The sequence below is a fragment of the Oratosquilla oratoria genome, chromosome 25 (genome assembly GCF_046742065.1).
Source record: "Oratosquilla oratoria isolate Oo_2021 chromosome 25, ASM4674206v1, whole genome shotgun sequence".
Taxonomy (NCBI): domain Eukaryota; kingdom Metazoa; phylum Arthropoda; class Malacostraca; order Stomatopoda; family Squillidae; genus Oratosquilla; species Oratosquilla oratoria.
Genome location: NC_134801.1, coordinates 3,207,954 through 3,230,453, shown reverse-complemented (window position 1 = coordinate 3,230,453; position 22,500 = coordinate 3,207,954). Strand labels below are relative to the sequence as shown.

At 38.7% G+C, this 22,500-nt stretch overlaps 1 protein-coding gene across 1 annotated transcript in view; it reads right to left on the bottom strand.

The window, feature by feature from the left end:
• Positions 1–22,500, bottom strand: part of LOC143038738 (uncharacterized) — a 69,161-nt gene that overhangs the window by 11,447 nt on the left and 35,214 nt on the right. The window contains exons 3-4 of the mRNA XM_076208267.1: positions 9,063–9,194; positions 4,685–4,795 (exon numbers count right to left, since the gene is read on the bottom strand). Coding sequence (XP_076064382.1) covers positions 4,685–4,795; positions 9,063–9,194 — 243 coding nt within the window. The remainder of the gene's footprint in view (positions 1–4,684; positions 4,796–9,062; positions 9,195–22,500) is intronic.

The following is a 22,500-nucleotide window of genomic DNA, read 5'->3' as shown; positions in this document are numbered from 1 at the left end:
AATTAGTCACGCAAGAACGTTTCCGTCTGAAACCATGCTGGCTATCAATTATCAAACGGTTACTTTCTAAATGATGTTCGATAGCATCTCTGATGATAGTTTCCATTATTTTTCCTACGATTGAAGTCAAACTTATAGGCCTATAGTTATTTGGTTTCTTTTTGTCACCTTTTTTGAATATGGGAGTAACGTTAGCTAGCTTCCATTCTCTTGGGACATCTCCGGATATGATGGATTTCTTGAAAATAATTTCTAATGGAACAACAATCTTATTTTTCATTTCCTTTAAGATTCTTGGATGCCAACCGTCAGGCCCTGGTGTTTTATTAACTTTGAGTTTGTCTATACACCTTTTAATTTTTTCTTTTGTTATATTTACCGTAGTGAGTAAGTTTACCCCCAGACTTTTCACAGGTTTCAGTTTGGAATTCACTTTGAGGTGTTTTGTTTACGAATACCTAGATAAAATAATTGTTTAAGATATTACACATTCCTTCATTTGAATATTCAAGTTGACCGTCAGCAGATAATAGTGGACCAATGTGATTCCTAACAACCTTTTTATCTCTAATGTAACTATAGAATTTTTTGGGATTCTCTTTGGATTTATCAGCGATGTTGATTTCGTACTGTCGTTTTCTTTTTCTTATTGTCTTTTTTAAATCTCTCTGTATTGATACATAACTTTCATAGTCATTAGATGCACCCGAGCGCTTATATTTCTTATAAGCCTGTCTCTTTTTAGCAATACTTTTTTCAGTTTCTTTGTCGAGCCACTCTGGGCGAGCCTGATTTGGGGGACGTCTGTCCTTAAAGGGAATGTAAGTTTGAATCATCTTAGTGAGCGTATTTTGAAATATTTCCCATATCTGATCTACAGGTCTTTCGTTTAATTTTGCCTCCCAATCTGTAAGCTGACGCTCCTGACGTAGTTCTATGAACTGAGCTTTACTGAAATCGGGTATTTTAGAAACACAAGTATCTCTTCTAAAATTGTTGAGGAGTTTGAATCTAATTAATTTGTGATCGCTATTTGCAACAGATTCACCGACTTCTACATCAGTTACCATGCTTTCGCGGCTAGTGATCAAAAGATCGAGTAAGTTTCCATATCTTGTGGGCTCTTTTTCATGCTGAATTAAGTAATTGTCACCAAGAAAATCAATCAAGCGACTACCTATATGGCCATGTTCAAGGGTCATCCAATCAATGTCAGTAAAATTGAAATAATCCATTATCAATAAATCTCGGTTGCAGAAACTAGACAGTTCTTGAAATAACAGTTTGTCGTCTGCTAATGATAATGTCTTTGGCCTATATATTACACCTATATTCATTTTTTGTCCATTTGTTTGGGTTAACTCAACCCACAAACTATCATATGCATCCTGTTTCACTTTCTCTAAAACACAAGCATGAACATTGTTTTTAACGTACAATAGAACACCCCCACCTTTCTTGTGGTTTCTATCCTGATGAAAGTGTTTAAATCCCGCAATATTAAATTCAGCTTCGAACTCTGTACCATTTAACCATGTCTCAGTTATTCCTATCATATCGAGATTTTCGCTTTTGACATACGCCTGTATTTCTTGAAATTTGTTCCTAATACTACGAGCATTAAAGTACATGGTTTTAAGAAACTCGTGATTATTTCTTTTTGACACATTTTGAGTTTCAATATCATGTCTTATATTATCATTTTGTTTTTTATTTATACCTTGCTCTATATTATTATTTGGTCCTTCATTGATATTCAATGCCTCATTAACATTTCTCCTATCAAAATTAACATTTCCCCCATCACGGACATCTGGTCGATCACGGTCATCCGATCTCTTTTGTACATTTTGTCCCCCTACGTCACCGTGATTCACGCCGGCCTCCCGTCGTTCAGTGACATTATGTCCGGCATCCCTTTCTAAAATTATATCTTGTCCTGCAGTGACATTATATCCTACCGTGATATTTTTTCCTCCACTATAATTACATCCTATCGTGATCTTTTGTCTTCCACTGTCATTACATCCTATCTTGATATTTTGGCCTTCATTGACATTCTCTCCGGTATCCCTTCCTAAAATTGTATTTTGTCCTTCACTGACATTATATCCTACCGTGATATTTTCTCCTCCATTATCATTACATCCTATCGTGATATTTTGTTCTCCACTATCATTACTTTCCATCGTGATCTTTTGTCCTCCACTGTCACTACATCCCATTGCGACATTTTGTCCTATGACATTACATCCTAATGTGACATTTCGTCCTCTAGCGACATTACATCCTATCATGATATTTTGGCCTTCATTGACATTCTGTCCGGTATCCCTTCCTAAAATTATATTTTGTCCTTCACTGACATTATATCCTACCTTGATATTTTCTCCTCCATTATCATTACATCCTATCGTGATATTTTGTTCTCCACTATCACTGACATTATATCCTACCGTGATATTTTATCCTACATTATCATTACATCCTATCGTGATATTTTGTTCTCCACTATCATTACTTCCCATCGTGATCTTTTGTCCTCCACTGTCATTATATCCCATTGCAACATTTTGTCCTATGACATTACATCCTAATGTGACATTTCGTCCTCTAGCGACATTACATCCTATCATAATATTTTGGCCTTCATTGACATTCTGTCCGGTATCCCTTCCTAAAATTATATTTTGTCCTTCACTGACATTATATCCTACCGTGATATTTTCTCCTCCATTATCATTACATCCTATCGTGATATTTTGTTCTCCACTATCATTACTTCCCATCGTGATCTTTTGTCCTCCACTGTCATTACATCCCATTGCGACATTTTGTCCTGTGACATTACATCCTAATGTGACATTTCGTCCTCTAGCGACATTATATCCTAAAATTATATTTTGTCCTATACTGGCATATTGTTCTACATTAATGCTCTACTCTACACTGTTTTCCCAAGTACATTCTATTTCCCCTTCCCTTTGGGCTTCTACCTTAAAAAAGGAGCTAATTCATTACAAACTCCCACAATGAGGTTTGTAAGAACATCTTTGCCTCTGCGGGTAAGGTGGATCCCATCAGAAGCGTAAAGGTCATGGCGCCTAGAAAAGAGATACCAAGGATCAAGAAAATGGTATCCCAATTGTGTGCACAACTGCGATATCCTATCATTGATCCCTATGGCTCTACTGTTCCAACACGAGCCTGCATAGATCCTCGGGAGGATCCCACAGACTACGTGACGGCTCCCACGTTCCTTCATGTCCTGAAGGAGGACCTTGTAATTCCGAACAAGCTCCTCTGATCTCACCCTACTTACATCGTTACTTCCCGTATGAACAATCGTAACCGTGTTCTTCCGTCCTTGCTCCCTGATGGACCGGGTACAATCGACGATCCCACGGCCCGGTTGACATACAAGCTTGCAACGTCGCTTAGTCTTCCGCTGCAGGATGTCGTCATAGCCTCGCACCATGGAGTCCCACACCATCAAGAACTCCTGGTTTTCAGCCACTTCATCCTCCAGTAGAGCAAAACGATTGGCTAGAGCCAGCGGTTGCTCCACAGGGCACACGTCTACCGAACGCGGGCTCGACAAACGGGCTCCCACGAAGCGCCACTCGCTCATGGCAGTGACAGTAGGGAAAGAAGTGGAACGCTCTTTGGGTTGTGGGGAGGGTTCACTCTTCTCACGGAGCGCACTCCTGAGAAGACGAATTTCCTCCTCACACATCCTGAGACGGACCTCTAGGTTCACGCAACCTTCACAAGCCATTTTGCTCCCCCTTTAGCAATAAAAACGGCAAAGAGAAAATACAAATCAACAACAACAAAAAATCAAAGCGGTCTCTAATAAACTAAATACGCGAAGCTTACTCTGCTTACCTTATACTATTTTTCCTACCTTTGGAGTACGGTAACAGAAAACTGTTTTGAATTTAATAGAACACTGCACTTTATCTTATATCTGTAACTGTATAGCGCTATACGTATACAATCACAAAAACACAACACAATCACTTAACACTATACGGAGATATAAATTTCACAGGTATTCGCTAGCTGGTGTCTGTGCAGAAAAACGAGGTCTCTAGCTGAGGTCACGAGCGGACTGAGCTGAGGTCACGAGCGGACTACAACTGAGCTGAGGTCACGAGCGGACAGAAACTGAGCTAAGGTCACGAGCGGACTGGAACTGAGCTAAGGTCACGAGCGGACCTCTTTACTGGAATGGGTTGATATGAAGAGATAATAAGGTTAGGGGAACCTCTTTACTGGAATACAGGTCGTTTCGCTACATTGCCAGTTCGCTACCAACCAGTTCGCTACATTCTTTGGTCGTTTCGCTACATTCTTCGACCGAAGAATGTAGTGAAACGACCGAAAGGATGTAGCGAAATGACCGAGCAATGTATCGAAATGGTTGGTAGCGAACTGGCCATGTAGTGAAACGAAAATGACTTTATAAACCTGCACACATTGTATTTTTTTATCATATTCGTTTTTCAAATGCAAATGTAGCGAAACGACCGAAGAAATGTAGCGAAACGACCGAAGAAATGTAGCGAAACGACCAAGCAATGTAACGAAATGGTCGGTAGCGAACTGGCCATGTAGCGAAACGACCAGATACCCTTTACTGCAACGGGTTGATATGAAGAGATAATAAGGTATTGCTCACCTGCAGGACGCACGCTGTACACGTGACGTCAGACGGGAGTCGATAGTCGTGGCTCACTTTACCCATTCCGCTGCTCACCTCTGCCCGAGTCGTGCCTGGTGAACTCGCAAGCTTGTGAGTAGGATGAGAAGAGAATGGAATTAGTAGAAGTTCTTGCATAATGTACCGGATTGGAGTGACTGATTTTCTATGTAAAATTAGCACATTGAAAATGGGTCCCCTTTCATTCCATAGACACTGGTACTTGCATTAACATTTGAATGTATCACTCTTGGCTGATCCTTAAATGTTCCAGCAGTATGTATAAATAAATAGTTGACACACTTATACTTGGAGGTACTCAGGCTCCAATACGATCCCAACGACTATCAATAACTGCCATTTACCATGGCTGCCCATGCACTCAGTGTAAAGATGACACTTCGGGAGCAGCAGTTAACAGCCACCCTAACATATGCTTTTTGCCTCAAAGTTGCACTTAGTGCTTATACTTTTCACGATGTACAACTACTTTTACTTCCAAGTACTAAAATGACCGACGCTTTCTGTGAAACTGTAGCACGATTGTTCATTTACGTCGAACTTTTACGGTATGTAAGTCTTAAAGTGTCTCCAGTCTTACGTCTCATAGATTGTAGGGGCAGCTGTACATCAGTAGTAATTTTTTTTTTCAACTGGGTGGATTTTTCAATTATTACTATCACTGAAGAGTATGTAATTCCCAGAATTGATTGTAGTATGTATTTTTTACTTTCCTTTTTTTATTGGAATTAGAAGATCGCTGAAGTTGCCATCTATTGACAAGTATTTCCCACGTAAATATATCATGATGAAATATATAATATATAGTTGCTTCTTTTGAAAATTCTTTATGAAATTGTTCATCATATCTATTACACTGGTCTACAAGGTTTTTGGTGTTCAGGAAATAAAAGTCATTCCTATAGGACATTGGTCTCCTGAATAAAAAAATAACCTTCATTTTGACCAATCAGGTCTAGTTTTGAAGTTACCGAATTTCTGTATAATCACAATGTGCGTACGTTCACTCTAATTTTCTTTGCCATATCTAATTCTAATGTTCTATTTTTCCAGATTTTTTGAGATGTGGTGAATTCAGCAATAGAAAATGAGCAAGATGTCGTCTTCCAGAAGGTTTTGCGTAAATTCTCCAAATGTGTTTTGTTACGTTTGTGGAGAATACACTTTACCTGAAAATCAGAAAAACATCACGGAATTTGTTGAAAGAGCTTATATGGCATATTTTGGGGTCAAGCTGGGAGACCAAGATAAATACTGGGTACCGCATAGTATTTGCAAACAATGTACAGAGCATATGCGACAGTGGACTAAAGGGACAAGGAAAAGTATGATTCGCTGTACCAATGGTGTGGCGGGAGCCCAAAAATCACCTAGACGACTGCTACTTTTGTGCCCTAAATTTGAAGTGTATTAACAGGAAAAACCGACAAACGCTTGTCTATCCTAATCTTGCCTCAGCTATCAGACCGGTTCCACATTGTCTTCAGTGTCTTGCCTCAGATAACTTTACCCTCAACTGAAGAAATCTCATCACCTGAAGATGACACTGGAGATGAAGACTTTTCAGGTACGACTTTACCTCAGCTTTTCTCCCAGGAGGAGCTGAATGATCTAGTTCAAGACTTGAACCTCCCCAAAAACTCAGCAAAACTGTTGGCTTCCCGACTGAAAGAAAAGAATCTTCTTGAGAATGGTGTCCGTATAACCTTTTATTGGAGTCGGCATGAAGAGTTCCCTTTTTTTTTTTTATATAAAAGAGGGAGAGTTGGTTTATTGCAGAGATATTAGTGGGCTTCTTAAAAAACTTGGTATTGAGGAATATAAACCAGATGAATGGCGTATTTTCATAGACAGCTCTTAGCGTAGTTTAAAAAGTGTATTGTTGCACAACGGGAATTTGTATGGCTCTGTCCCACTTGCCCACTCAACAACTCTTACGGAAAAATATGAGAAAATTAAGTTAGTTTTAAAGAAGATAGGGTACCATGATCATAAATGGGTCATCTGTGTTGACTTGGAAGATGGTGAATTTTCTCATGGGACAGCAATCTAGTTATACCAAATAGCCATGCTTTCTTTGCATGTGGGACAGCAGAGACCGAGTAAACCACTATGTTAAGAAAGACTGACCGCCTCGAACAAATATGGTTCCATGTAGAGCTGTCAATATATCGGAGGAACCTTTAGTTGAGCGAGATAAGGTCATTTAACCCCTTTTGCACATCAAACTCGGACTGATCAAGCAGTTCGTCAAAGCTCTTGACAAAAATGGGGATTGTTTCAAATATATCTGCTATGTATTTCCAGAACTGACGATTGAAAAACTGAAAGCAGGGATTTTTGATGGACCTCAAATCCGTAAGCTCTTGAAAGACACAAACTTCATGAAAACGATGAGTGAACCTGAAGCATCAGCATGGCGCGTATTTGTTGAAGTAGTGCAAAATTTCCTTGTGAGCCACAAAAGTGACAACTATAAGGATCTTGTTGCCAACTTAATATCAACTTTTGATGAAATTGGTGCAAATATGAGCATCAAAATGCATTTTCTTTTCAGTCACCTTGATCGTTTTCCTGAAAATCTCGGAGATGTTAGCGATGAACAAGGCGAACGATTTCATCAGGACATCAAGGAGATGGAAACTCGGTACCAAGGACGTTGGGACTCTGTGATGATGGCAGACTACTGCTGGTGTTTAAAACGAGATTCACCAGCGGCTCAACATTCACGGCGCACAAAGAAACGTAAATTTATTCCTTGAATTTTCTGCCATAAAGCTTTTATTTTTCTATGTGTGCTCTTTTCTGTATAATGGCCTCGCTATTTCTTCCTATGTTTTGCTCATGTATGAATAAGGTACTTTATTAAGGAAACAGTCTTGTTTAATTCCAAAAGCCACCAAATATCAATTCTCGTATACTGTTCGAAAAGATTTTTATAAGGATTTCTATCATCCAACGTAACTAAAATGGAAATAAGAAGAGTCAGAAAACTAGACCTGATAGGAGAAAACTGAAGTAATTTTTTAATTCAGCAGGCAAAATCACATAAAAATTCGCTGAAATATTTCAAACATCAGGCAAAAAAAAAAAAAAAAAAAAAAATTGCCCAGTGTTATTCATAACGTCCATGTGAGAAAGACGAGGGGTGGTGGTTTATAAACAAGAGACTACATTATTCTCTTGTAAGACTTTATATTGACTATTGTGTTCAATTTTGGTCCCCATATCTTAGAAAAGACAGATAAATCGGAAAGGGTACGACGTAGAATCACGAAAATTATCCCTCGTTTATGTAATAAATCCTATGAAGAGCGTCTAAGTGTGGGTTTACACAGTCACGACTTCGGCCACGACAACGCCACGACCAATTGTTGCTTTGTCGTGAGTGGTTGTTGTGATGATTTTCATCAAGGGTTACGAATCGTTGAAAACCATCATGAAAACTATTTACAACACCACGATTACGAGATCGTGGTGTTGTCGTGGCCGAAGTCATGACTGTAAACCCAAGGTAAATGAACTTAATCTATCTAGCTTGTCCAAATGTAGAATGCAGGGTGATTTAATTGAAGTCTTTAAATTGCTCCATGGTTTCGTTGGTGTGAGCATAGATGATTATTTTATTGTGGATCGTAGTAATGTCGGAAAAATGTTGGTTAGAAAATAGTTTATAAGAAATCAAACAGAAATGAATATAACTTTTTCTTTAACCGCATTGTAAATGTTTGGAATAAACTACCTGTTCATGTTATTAGTTCATATACAGCTCACACTTAAAGATAAAGCGCCAAACCCAATCTATCTTATTTCTCAGCATCGTGAGCTCATTAAGTCAGTGTTTCTTAACCGTTTCCACTGTTTACACCCCCTTTCAATTCACAAGCACTGAAGACTGGGTTGCAGTCAGGTACCATATCTTATTTTCTTTTCTTTTAACTAAGAGAATATATTCACTAAATGGCTTTCTAACTTCTTCTCTGTTTCTATCAAAAACACATCGCCTTTTACGACATTCATGGAAAAAAAGTTGGCAAAATTATTTCATCCCGTCACAGTGGGAACCAGGAAGGGTTGAGTCATAGAAGTTGTAAAGGACAGGTTAAAAGGAAAGCATGGAGGGACATCTGTAGTACAAAAGTATTATTATTTCTTTATGAGTAAGGATTTCTAGAATCTAACATAGACGAATGATGTGTTGCTATGCCCCGTAAGGGTACTACAAAAAAGTCCCTAAAGTATTGGATGCATGTTACTATGCAGTAAGTACGGGGTAATCAGAACAGGCGACACAAAATGAGTTGAATGAATAGACGGATAATGAAAAGGGCACTACCTCGAGCAAATGTTGAAAGCATTGGTCGTCCTCCAAGGTAAGCAGGTGGTTTCGAGGACAGAGTCGATACTCGAAGTAGCCCGTGTGGATACTTGGCCGCCTTCTCGTCAGATGCACCGTCAGGGTTACGTTCTGCAAAACAAGAGGTGTCACTTTATCTAGCACGTTTTTCAACCATTTCTCTTCGTTGACGATTTCATTCAGGTAAGAGAGTCTCACCACACTTATTGGAGTTAAGGCTTTCGATAATCCGTTTTACCACTGACAATTTATATTTTATCTTGGCCAATACCAGACGGTTTGATTCAGCTAAGAAGACCCACTACAGTAAAGGCGAAGGCAGTGTCAACCCATTCGGTATGGTGGTATGGTCCAGTCGATTTTATTCAGCAATTTTGTGTCACTGTAATGAATAGATTATGATTATTTCTATGAACCCCTTTGCTACAACGACGCCTTATACGGGTATCATTCTTGCTAACACCAATTTATTTTATTCAGCTAAGGTCGCGTCACCGTAATTAATAAGGCAGTTTCTATCAACCCTTTCGCTACAATAACGCCTTGCACAGTTTTTATTCTTGCTAACGCCAGGCCATCTTATTCAGTTAAAATGAAATGGTGGAAGAGAACTCTTGCATAAAATTTGCGAGAGAAAATTTCATTTGCTTGTGTAAGAGTGTTAATGTGAAAACTGTACTATCACTACCTCCTTCAACACATAAACACAATCATTCACTCTCACTCACAAACACACGGCTCGATGGTGTGGTGGTATCGCGCTCGACCGCTAAATCAGCGATTCAAGTTCAAGGCTCGCCCAAGACTAACATTTCAGCATCGCCGCACTTCGACCGGGCTCTCCGACTCTAGTGGGAAGGAGTAAGTGTGTATATGTAAGGTCACAACATTATCCATAGATCGAGCCATATATGAGCTCTGAGCTCTCATCCGGGAGTGTATTAGCTATCGATCACAAGTCCAATATGTGATCCAAGACCTTGGCGATGGAACACACGCACACACACACACACACACACACACACACACACACACACACACACACACACACACACACACACACACACACACACACACACACACACACACACACACACACACACACACACACACACACTTGTCAAGTTGAATGGTGTGGCTGCATATCTAGATGATATTATCATTAATGGTACTACTCAAGTAGAACATAATACAAGATTGAGAAGAGCTTTAGAACTCTTAGAAGAACATAATGTCCAAATAAATAAAAGTAAAACTGGTTTGAATGGTAGATCTATTGACTATCTAGGTTGCCACATATCAGGTGAAAGAATTAAACCTTCGGCAAAGAGAATAAAAGCTATTCTTGATTGTCCATGTCCTACTTCTATAAAAGAACTATAATGTTTTCTAGGGATGATAACCTATTATTACAAGTTTGTGAAAAAAGAATCCTCAAAGCTATCGCCCATGTATGATTTGTTAAAGGTGTAAAATTCCGATGGAATGCAATTCATTATAATGTTTTTGAAGGTATTAAGAGTAGTTTTGCTGAATCTACATATTTGGATAATTTTGATGGAGAAAGAATGAAAATGTCGGCAAAGATAATAAAAGCTATTCTTGATTGTCCATGTCCTGCTTCTATAGAAGATTGATAATGTTTTCTAGGGATGATAAGCTGTTATTGCAAATTTGTAATAAAAAAAGAATCATCAAAGCTATCGCTCATGTACAATTTGTTAAGAAAGGTGTAAAATTCCGATGGAATGCAATTCATTATAATGTTTTTGAATTTATTAAAAGTAGTTTTGCTGGTGATTTGCAGTCTGGTACGCCAGCTGAATATTCAAAATTAGTCGAAAACTTTGATTTTAATAATATTTCTTTTCAGACTATTACACAGATGACAAATAGAGATGCTGTATTTGTTCCGTTTAAGAATTGTTTAAAACTGGGATGGTCAAAAGAGCATGTCATTGTTAGAATATGCTGCTGTAAAAGATGATTTATCTCTTCATAATTATGTAATTTTGTATAGAAACAGAATCTTGATTACTGTAGATTTAAGAGTTAAAGTGTTAAATCATTTACATAGTGGTCACAATGGTATAGCTGCTATAAAAGCAGTAGCTAAGGTATTGTGACCAAAGGTAGACCAATACATTGGAGAAGTCACTAAGAATTGCAGTATCTGTTTTAAAAAATTTAAGAATCCTAAAGCTCCTACATTGTCTTGCCCTAACGTTGGTAAACCAAGGTCTAAATTGTGTATAGACTATGCAGGACCTATTTATGGTAAACATTTCCTTACGGTTGTAGATTCCGACAGTAGGGTCATAGATGTTCATTTTACTTCTGCCACAACATCTACTAAAACGATGAGACATTTGAGACAGCGATTTGGTAACTACGGTATTCCGGATGTTAGAGCGTCAGACAAGGCTCCTAATCTGGTTTCTAATGAAATGGAGGCATTTCTAAGAAAAAAATGTCATTAGACATGTAACACCAGCGCCTTATCATCCATCCTCAAATGGACTGGCGGAACGGGCAGTGAAAACATTCAAAGGGGGGTTGGAAAATTTTCAGAAGGGTGATCTGCATACTAGAGTATGTAGATTCCTATATAATTACCGAAGAATGATCAATTCTTCCACTGGTAAGTCTCAGGCGGAGATAATGTTTATTAGGGTTTTCAAGGGTACTGTAGAATCTGTTAGAGTTCAGGACAGATCTTCCAGTAGATTAAGTAATAAAATGTGTGTTGAGGAAGATCCCTTATATGGTATAGATGATGCAGTGTTTGTTAGCAATTTTGGTAAGGGTTTTCCGTGAAGGTCCAAAGTTTGGGAGGTATCATGTGGGAAAGACATACAGATCATATTACACCTAGATTTGTGAGTGATTTTGGCAAACCTAAGAGTGAAGTATTAGACAATGCAAATAATACTTCCATAGATAACTCGTCAGAGTAGATGTTTCTAATAATGCAGTGTTGAATTCGCCTGTCAATGGAGATAATACTAATGTAGAAACTCCAAGAGAAGACCTTGACACACTAAGATTATTCAGAGCAACTAACCTAGAGATGTTCTAGGTAGGATGGACTTGTAATTATATGTTATGTGTTTTTATAAAAGGGAGAAATATAGTGTTTTCTATGTTGTATTGTAACCCCGCTGACACTGGGTAAGCTTGTTGTGGTCGATTGAGACGTGCATTGTTGTTCCGACCACACGGTCCTAGTAAAATAACCTAAAGACATATTGACTTTACATTCTCATCAACCCAAACCTATTGTAGTTATCATGGTTGTTCAACGTGTACATAGATAAGATGGACAGGGAGGCGAGAATGCTAGGCAGTTATTTTTAGTTAATAAATGAGAATGGAAAGAAGTGGGAGGTGAACCGATTGCAGTTACATACGTAAAGTATGTAACTGCATTTGTAGATGAGGATAGGCAGAAGCACTTATTATCTGAGTTTGGTATTGTATGATCAAGAGGGAATCTGACATTAGATGTTGGCAAAGGTAAGGTAATGAGATGTGCAGTAATTAAAGCTGCCAGTGAGTTGGAGGTCAGTTTAAAGGGTGAAAAACTATAGGGAATGGAAAGCTTTAAGTAGTTTAGAAATGGAGGAGTTCGGGGTAGGGGTGGGGTTAAAGGTGAGCTATAGAGTAAAGGAACAACATCTCCGTGGGTAATTAAAAACTCATGAGAAATAGGAATCTCGGGAGTGTACCCACGTCACTGTATTGACTTGGTATAAGAAGGAAGCAGAAAGGAAGGGCCTGAATATGTTTCAAGTGAAGTGTTATAAATTATGGTGGGGGTTACGAGATTGGATATCTAATGTAAAAAAATGTGGGGCTGAGGCTGAGAGTTAGGGTGGAAAGAGCTGGCAGATAGGTATGATCAAAGAATGTTGGGATGGATTGAACATTTTGAAAAAGAAAAGAAAAATTGTAATAGTGTGGAAATCAGAAGTGGATGGAACTACAGTACATACATACATACATATACCAACGGATTTCCCCCCTTAAACGGGGGGTAGCCAAAAAGAAAAAGGCATAGAAACCACTCCCACCCATTCCATTCTCTACATATTCCACTCCCCTCCACCCTCCTCCCTCCCTCTTATCTTGGCACCTCCTGGATGACAGGTCATCCCTGCGTCTTGTCCACTGACCTGGGTCAGAAGCAGTGTCGCAAGACACAGCACATCCACAGCAAGGCCGCTTCATAAATTCGGCGATCCCCCCTCTCCGCCCCCTTATGCAAAAAATAAGACGGGCATGGACATGGGCATTAACCCAATGGGGTAATGCCCATGCAATCTATTATACTAACAACATAATAGTAAGAAACTTAATAGAGTCTATTTTGATCCATACCACCAGTGATCAAAATACCAACCTACACAAGGGCTTATATAAACTCGACAATTTTACCTTTCAAGAAATAAGCAAAATAATAACAGGTAAAATGTAACCCTGCGGCTGTGACCTAATGTCGCCCTACCCTCATTAGCGGACGCATTGACACTTGCGACTTGACAGCCCGCCTCAGAGGGGGTAAATTGTCCTCTACCCTTTTGTAAACTGTCCTTGTTCATTTTTCATGTATATATAATCTATGTATTTCTATTATCTATGTACTTTTTGCACTGAAGATGTAATATACGAAAGCGCTCTGCTTCGTTAATTTCTTTTTCCAAGTGGTCTACTTTGCATATATATATATATATATATACATATATATATATATATATATATATATATATATATATATATATATATATATGTGTGTGTGTGTGTGTGTGTATGTATACAAATATAATCACATATCGTCAAATGGGACATAAATGTCTTCAATATCACTAAGACCTTTAACTCTCAGGGGTCGTAGTCGGCTTCTCCGATTGGACTATAAATAACCCAACTCTGATAAATTTCGAGACCGAAATGTCTCTCTTAGACTTCCCAAAATTCAACCAGCTGCCTTTGGCGACCACAGCAGATCGATAGCTTTCTCTTCCAGGATTAAGCTGGTAATCTCAATCCCCACGACTGAACTAACTGGTCATTTGATTCATACGTATTATCCATCCGTAACAATGGTTCTCTCTAGCGAATTACATATTCATTTCCATTATGCATCAAATAGCACTTCACCACATTCCTTATTATTTTTCATAATAAGATATTTAAATAACCATGCGTAATCTTCTAAAACAATATAAAACATTGCGCTGTTTTTACGGGGTAACAAAATTCAACCTATAGCATCCAAAACAAAAGAAAAGGGTGCAGGGGTGATTGTAATCAAATTTTATATTTGTAAAGACCGTAACACCCCGTTCCCTCCCCCACTGTACAATGAGATGTGAGCCATCTCCTCAAGATGCCTCACAGCTTTTTGGAACACGTGACAATGCATCTGCTATCACATTGTTCCTACTCTTCACATGGTTAACAATTAGATCATAATCCTGCAGAAGTATACACCATCTCATCAATCTTTGATTACAATTTCTCATTTCATACAAAAACACTAAAGAATTGTGGTCAGTATATACTTCTACTGACATCCCTGTCCCCTTTACGTATACATGGAAATGTTGTAGACATAAAATTAGAGCCAGTGCCCCTTTCTCTATTGTACTATAGTTTATTTGGTACTCCAAGAATTTCTTTGAAAAGTAGCCCACTGGATGTTCGACACTTGCCCTCTTGCATTAATACACCACCTACTCCATTGCTACTGACATCCACATACAACTTAAAAGGCTTATCATAATTTGGCGTGGTTAGTACAGGAGCATTTGTTAATAACATCTTAATTTTATTGTAAGAATCCTCGCAATGCTTGGTCCAGTTAAACTTAATCCTTTTTGATAGCAACCTAGTTAGAGGCAAAGGTACATCTTAGAAGTTCTTACAGAATACCCTGTAATAGCCAGCCATACCCAAGAATCCTAGCAATTCTTTCTTACATGTTGGGTAAGGAATGTTCACAATATCCCTGATCTTTGCATCTACAGGTTGTATCTTTCCTTGTCCAACTTTGTAACCCAAGTAATCTACATAACCTTTCACAAAATCATCAAATTTACAATGAGGTATGCTTCGTTCAACCTCTCAAATACTCTCCCCTAAAGTACAAAATGCTCTTCTCAAGTTTCTGTGAACAGCATATCATCACTGTAATCAACACAATTTCAAATATCCTTCAGTACTTCATTAACAAGTCTCTGGAAACAGTCACTGCTTTTCGTTAACCCTACTTGCCAGAAACCCTTCAATAAATCAATCTTCGTAAGAAATTTAGCATTACCCAAGTGTTCTATGGAGTCATTAATCCTAGAGATGGGATAATAATCTCCCTTAAATACTAAATTTATTATCCTATAATCCGTATAAAATCTAAATTCATTTCCGTCTGATTTAGGAATAAGTACACAGGGTAAACTCCAGGGACTGTTGCTTTTTTGCTATCAAATCATTCTTGAACATGTATTCCACTTCCTTTTTTATGAGTTCTCTGTATGGATTTTGCTTGATTGGTGGTACATTCTCTACTTCAATATTAGAGGTCATTACATTTGTTCTCCAAAGGGAATCAGGAAACAGTTCCTTGTACTTATGACCAATATCAGTTACATAATTTTCCTGTTTAACATCCAAGTGCATTATTTTACAATCTAGGCTACACAGTACAGTTGACTTCTGAAGAATACGTCCATTACATTCAATTACTAGGTCTCGATCATCGCCAGCAATTTCATCTTTCACAATACCACCACATTAGTTCTTGCTCGAATACATTACTCTCATTATTCATTAATAATATGACTTAATCATGTTCATATGGTACAGCTAAGTTTCTTTGCGTCTTCTTGGGATTTCCACCAAGTAGTTTACATCACCCTTCCTCCTTTATATTTACCATGGAACACTGAATTTAGCTTTCAAAGGGTTTCCTTGTACAGGGAATAGAACTAATACCATATCTTCCTGGAGACTACTATTTACTTTCTAAGCATCCAATGCTCGTTTGGAGGACTTTCTGGAGGCATCCAGTTTCTCATCAAAAGTTGATTTTGTATATTCATGATCAATGGTTTCCTCCTTCTCTACTTCTCTCCATAAATGTTTCAAAATTGCATCCCTCGTTTGCTCATTCACCAACTCTTCCTTATCAATTACAGAATCAGGTCCAAGCTCAACCTCACATTCTTCCTTTTCTTTTATTTCATTAGCCTCCACTCGTATGTGCGTCTACTGTTTGGGATGTGGTTGTGGGCATGAGGTGTATGTTAATGGAAGGTTTTCCGATGTAAATGTTCACTGCTTCGGCCATCTTAAGGCAAAGGGTGACGTGAGCCTTGTAGATGATTTTAGTGTTTTCGTTTAGTGTTTCTGTGGTGATGGTGGTTTTGTGTTCGCTTATGTGTGTCTTGATGGCGCCATTCTGGAGGTGGTATGTGAGTCTTTTGGAGAGGGTCATAGAGGTCATGCCAGTGCATGAGGAGGTGCGGTGCTGACAATCACCGACAGGGCAATCAAATTTATACACGACGTTGACTTCTTGTAGAGGAGAGATTTTGGGCTGGCTATTGTTCTTCATTACCAGGGTGTGTGTTTTAGAGGTTTTGTAGTATACGATTAGGCGTATCTTAGTGTCTGGGTTGGTGGGTCGAATGTTACATGTGATGATATGGCGGAGTGTTCTTTCGTCTTCTTTGTAGGTGTTCATATGTCCTTTGTAGTACAGATCCAGTATTGTTATAATGGTTTTTGTGGGTGTTGTTGGGCGGTAAAGGAGTTCATCTTGTTTTTCCAGATTCATAAAAGCCCAAAAAACATCCTTCCCCTTTCCTATAGCTTTCTCACAAAGATCTGATCTACACAACCTCTACCCGTCCTAAATCCACACTGTTCCTCACCAATTACTGTTCTTCTCCTAATCCTCTCAATCAAGATCCTCCCATAAGACTTCCCAACTACACTTAACAAGCTAATCCCTCTGAAACTACTATATTCACACTTGTCCCCTTTTCCCTTGTAAAGTGAAACTATACAGGCACTCCTCCAGTCTTCCGGCACTCTACCCACTCTCCAGCAAACATTAAGTAACCTCACCAGCCAGTCCACCATCACTGTATCTCCTTTTTTTAGACATTCTGCATGGCATCCATCCACACCAGGTGCCTTACCTGCTTACATTATCTTTACAACTGCCTTCACTTCATCCTTCCTTATTTCTCCTTCATTTTCCTCACTCATCACTCTCATTTTCTTAGCATTTCACACTGCAACTATCTTTCCCTCCCTATTCTCCTTCACGTTTAGCAACTCCCTAAAATATTCTGCCCATCTTCCCCTTACTGCCTTCTCTTCCATTATCATTTCTCCATCTGCACCTTTTACCTTTTCTTATCTACTTGATTCGCCTCCTCTTCCTCTCTTAATTTATTTCCAAAACATCTTTTTATTACTTTCAAAATTTTCTGTCATACTCTTACCCCACTTCACATGTGCTCTCCTCTTTGCCTCCTTTACCTTGTGCTTTACTTCTCTTTTCTTTTCTTTGTACCTCTCATATGACTCCCTCGTCCTATTTTGTAACCAATCTGTGAAAGCTCGCTTCTTCTCTTCTACAACCTTCTTTGTTTCCTCATCCCACCATTCACTACCCTTCCTTCTATTTCCTCCTGTCCTTCTTGTTCCACACATCATCTTTGCACACTGTGTGACTCTCTCCTTGAACCATCCCCATTCCTCCTCCACACCTATCTCTACTCTATCCTTCACTCCCCCCACTCCTCCTTCAGCTTCTTCTACTCCTTCTCCTTTTCCTTTTCATTCAAAGAGTTCACTCTAAGCACCTCCCTACCTTTTGTCTCTTTCCTCTTTCTCCATCTATCCTCCACTCTCAACTTACCTTCCACCAAAAAATGATCTGATATTCCCCCACCCTCTCCCCTTAGCACATGTACATCCTTAACTCTTCCTATCATAATCCTATTTACCACTACATAATCCATCAACGCTCTATCTACCACCCTTCCATCCACCACCCTCTCCCATGTGTACTTATTCTTGACTTTCTTCCGAAACACTGTATTTGCTCTCAACGACTCTCTTTCTAGACACATTTCCACCATCAACTCTCCACTACGATTCTTTCCTGGGACTCCACATTTTCCAACCACTCCATCAATTGGACCATTTCCTACCCTAGCATTAAGGTCTCCCAGTACTATTACATTGACATTTCTCCCTAAATCCTCTATGCACTCATTTAGATATATCCAAAAGGCCTCCCTTTCTTCTACACTCTTCTCACTGCCAGGCCCATATGCACTTACAAAGACCCACATCTCCTTTCCCAGTTTCACCTTCATCCACATTATCCTTGAGGAAACCTCCTTCCACTCCACTACACGTTTACCTATCTCTTCACTTACTAGAATAGCCACCCCTTCCCTCCCTCGCCCTCTCTTCACTCCTGATAACCTCCCACTTACACTCCCAAACTTACACTCACCTTTCCCTTTCAACTTAGTTTCACTCAAAGCCAACACATCCGTCTTTCTTCTCACAAACATACTACCTATCTCTTCCCTCTTACTCTCATCTGTACCACATCCACGCACATTAAAAGACCCAAACCTTAGGGTGCTGGTCGGAAAACTCCCAGACCCTCTTATGTCTTTACATTTTCTTTTAGGAATGTGCCCTGTGGGGCTACAAGGAGAAGGATGCCTAGTCCCAATCCCCGTCCCTTTCTTCTCGCCTCTTACGATCCAAGTGGGAATACTTGGTGGCAGTGTTCTTTTCCGCCACCACAGAAAAAAGAATACTCACAGAAATGGTACAGGACAGCAACAAGGGGTTGGGGGACAGCATAACGGAGGGACAGTCGTAGTATAAAAGTGTCATCATTTCTCTATGAACAGATTTTTCCTCTATCATAGACAAAATGATGTGTGGCTCTGGTCCATAGGGGCGCCCCATATAGACCCTAAAGTATCAACTGCATCCTACTTTGCCACAATAACAAGCAGCCAATACCCCATTTCCATGGGAAGAGTAGGAATACGACCGGATCGCCCAAACACCCAAGGCGTCATTCTAAGCAAAACCACCTTTGCATGCAGGTTAGTTATTATTCGTGCTCCTCACTCAGAGGGAACATATAATAGTGAATATTTGGAATATAATGAAATAACAGTAGAAGAAATAGAAATATTTTGGTGGGGATTTGGGAAGTGTCGCATTTTTGTGTGAGCATATATATATATATATATACATATATATATATACATATATATATATACATATATATATATATATATACATATATATATATATATATATATATAAATCAAGCATTACATACTCTAATCACTTACACTGAACTCTGAGAATGAGTTCCAGTCTCCCATTTGTAATGAACTGTGTAACAGCCAGTGCCCTTAATTGTAGTCATGGAAGCAGAGCATAAACGTCTGCCTTTCTTGCCCAACACTCTTTACTTCAACAACCAATTCCATTGATGTGAACAACCTTATAGAAGAGGTAAGTGAAACTTTGTCAGAAAACTTTAGGGAAATAAAAAAGCGCAGGAAAAAGTGTTGAAATAGATGTAACAACCGCAGCTCAGGCAGCAGCTACACCATCTAGTAGTCGATCAAGGAGTAAAAAACAACTGAGGCGTGGAAGGACTAGCAATATGTATCCGAGAGATGAGGAAAAACTGGATGAACAGTATGCAAGAGAATGAGGAAAAACTGGAAGAACAGTATGCAAGAGAATACCTCGCTCAACAGACAATATGAGAAAAAGCCCTTGGCAAGTAAAAAAAAAAAAAAAAAAAAAAAAAAGGCAAATCAGGCACTATGGGAAGAAGGCCTTGAAAAGTAAAAAAAAAAAAAAAAAAAAAAAAAATATATATATATATATATATATGTATATATATATTTTTTTTCTAGCTGAATCTCTTTCTTAAGTATCAGACTTTAAGAGGGAATGTGTCACGATCCACGCAATGTATTATATCTTAAGACTGTGCATGGAAAGGAAAGTGGAACTCTAATTTCTTTGTGGTTTTAGTGTTCCTAGCCTGGAGGCGGCTGGGCGTCAGCAACGACGAATTGACGTCACGAGATTCTGCTTTCCACAAACATATGTGAGGTCACGTCTTCAATATCCGTATATAAATAGATAAATAGATAAATAAATAAATATATATATATATATATATATATATATATATATATATATATATATATATATGTATATACCAGCGAAAAAAATACACGGGAGCGACGAGCGATTTCGCTCGGGAAAGCTCGAATGTCGCTCTCGCAAATCCAATAGCGGGAGCGATCCCCCACAAAAAATCGCTCCCGCTGCAAGATTCAACGTTTTTCATGCATTATCCATCATTTGGCAATCCCTGAATCCCATCACCATTGATGAAAGGATCAGAGCAAACATAACTTACCCGTGATCATTCATTGCATTATCAATCGACATCATAAACGGAATGCATCAATCAACTTTAATTTGTTGATGGACGTACGTATGTGTACGCGGTATAGCTGCTAGAGTTCAATGGCTTACCTAGCCTAGCTTCGTATCAGCTGCATGTGCGCGTATACTATAGTACATGTTGACTAGACTCTACACGGCTATCGTGCTACATAATGTCGCTAGTTGCGAGTTGCATGGTACCTGTATGAAGGGAAGTTCATTGGTTGCATGCAGCTAGTTGCCCAATCAACGCGCTGCCTACATGTACAATGCACCATACCCAATACCCCATCACCGCATGCATACGTACACTGTATATATGCAAACTCGCTCGAGGCCTAGGAGGGAAACTGGGAAATTTCATTTATAACCTCGTTTGCGTATTTATGAGAAAACAAAATAGAATAAAATGTTTGGTTAATAATTGAAAGTAAATAAATTTAAGTATAAATATGAACATTTGATAATTATATATTTAGTTCATAAATATGGATCTTTGGAGGGAGAATAAAAAATACAAAAATAGAAAATGATTTGTTAGCTATCTTAGGTTTACGTCACGTCCATGCCAAACTTTCGATAATCGTATATCATGGAGCGATTTCTAGTGAAGCGAGTGAAGATGAGTGAAGATGGTTTGCCCTCAGATTCAGTCTTTTCAGAATCGAGGGTGAGTGTTTTGACGGCAGGAACAGCTTCTGGACCAGCAAAGACTAATTCAAACTCTACGGGCAAGGGCCAAGGAAAACGAAAACCAGTAAAGCATGAATCTACTATACGCTCATGGAACCTAGATTGGCTTGAAGTGGATCGGGGCAGTGATGGTACACTAATGGTGTAGTGCAAGGCTTGTCGTGCATTTCCACTCTCAACCACTGCCAGTGGAAACAGAGGCGCTGTGTCTGCCGATTAGTTTCACCCATCCCCCTCTACTCCAAAATTAAAGGCTGATTTGTTAAAAGAAAGAAAAAGTTATTTTTCATGCACATGAGTAATGAATTAAACTTCCAATAGTTTGAAGGAAATCGAACTGCAAAAAACATGACTCTGGAAGTATGAAAAATGGCTCTGGTAATTAAAAAAATGGCTCTGGTGAAAAAAAAGGCTCTGGCAGAAAAAAAAAGTATTTTTCCCCCTTATATATATGTATATATGTATATGTGTATATATGTATATATATGTATATATATGTATATATGTATATATAAAGTATTTTTCCCCTGATATATACTATATATATATATATATATATATATATATATGTATGTATATACAACACACACACACACACACACACACACACACACACACACACACACACACACACACACACACACACACACACACACACACACACACACACACACACACACACACACACACACACACACACACACACACACTTACTTACACTCACACAAGTTGGTGAATTTAGGAACAAGAATGAATTATAGAGCGTGACTGGTGGGACTTTGCACCCGTCAAGAATTCTTGAAAAATAATGATCGGACATAGGTACCCACAGAGTGCCATTGAGTTGCCGGATGTTGCTGGGAAGAATTTATATCTGTATTTACGAATATAGACAGCTACAAACACGGATAACCAAATGTTACTACAGCTAAAATCAATGGAGATAGTTACAAATAGATGTATTGTACTAGTGATCATACTTTCATAGCTCTGCAATAGTCATAGGATGCCTTAAAAAGAATGATAGATTATTAATTCTTGCCGTCCTTTGGTAATGACAGGTAGTTCATTCATGTATGCGTCAACAATGAAACACCTTTCTTCTAAATATGTTGCTTATTACCCTTATCAAGTTCGTGGCTACGATGACACGCTTTATCTCATTTGAAAAAAAAAAAAAAAAAAAAAAATCCGT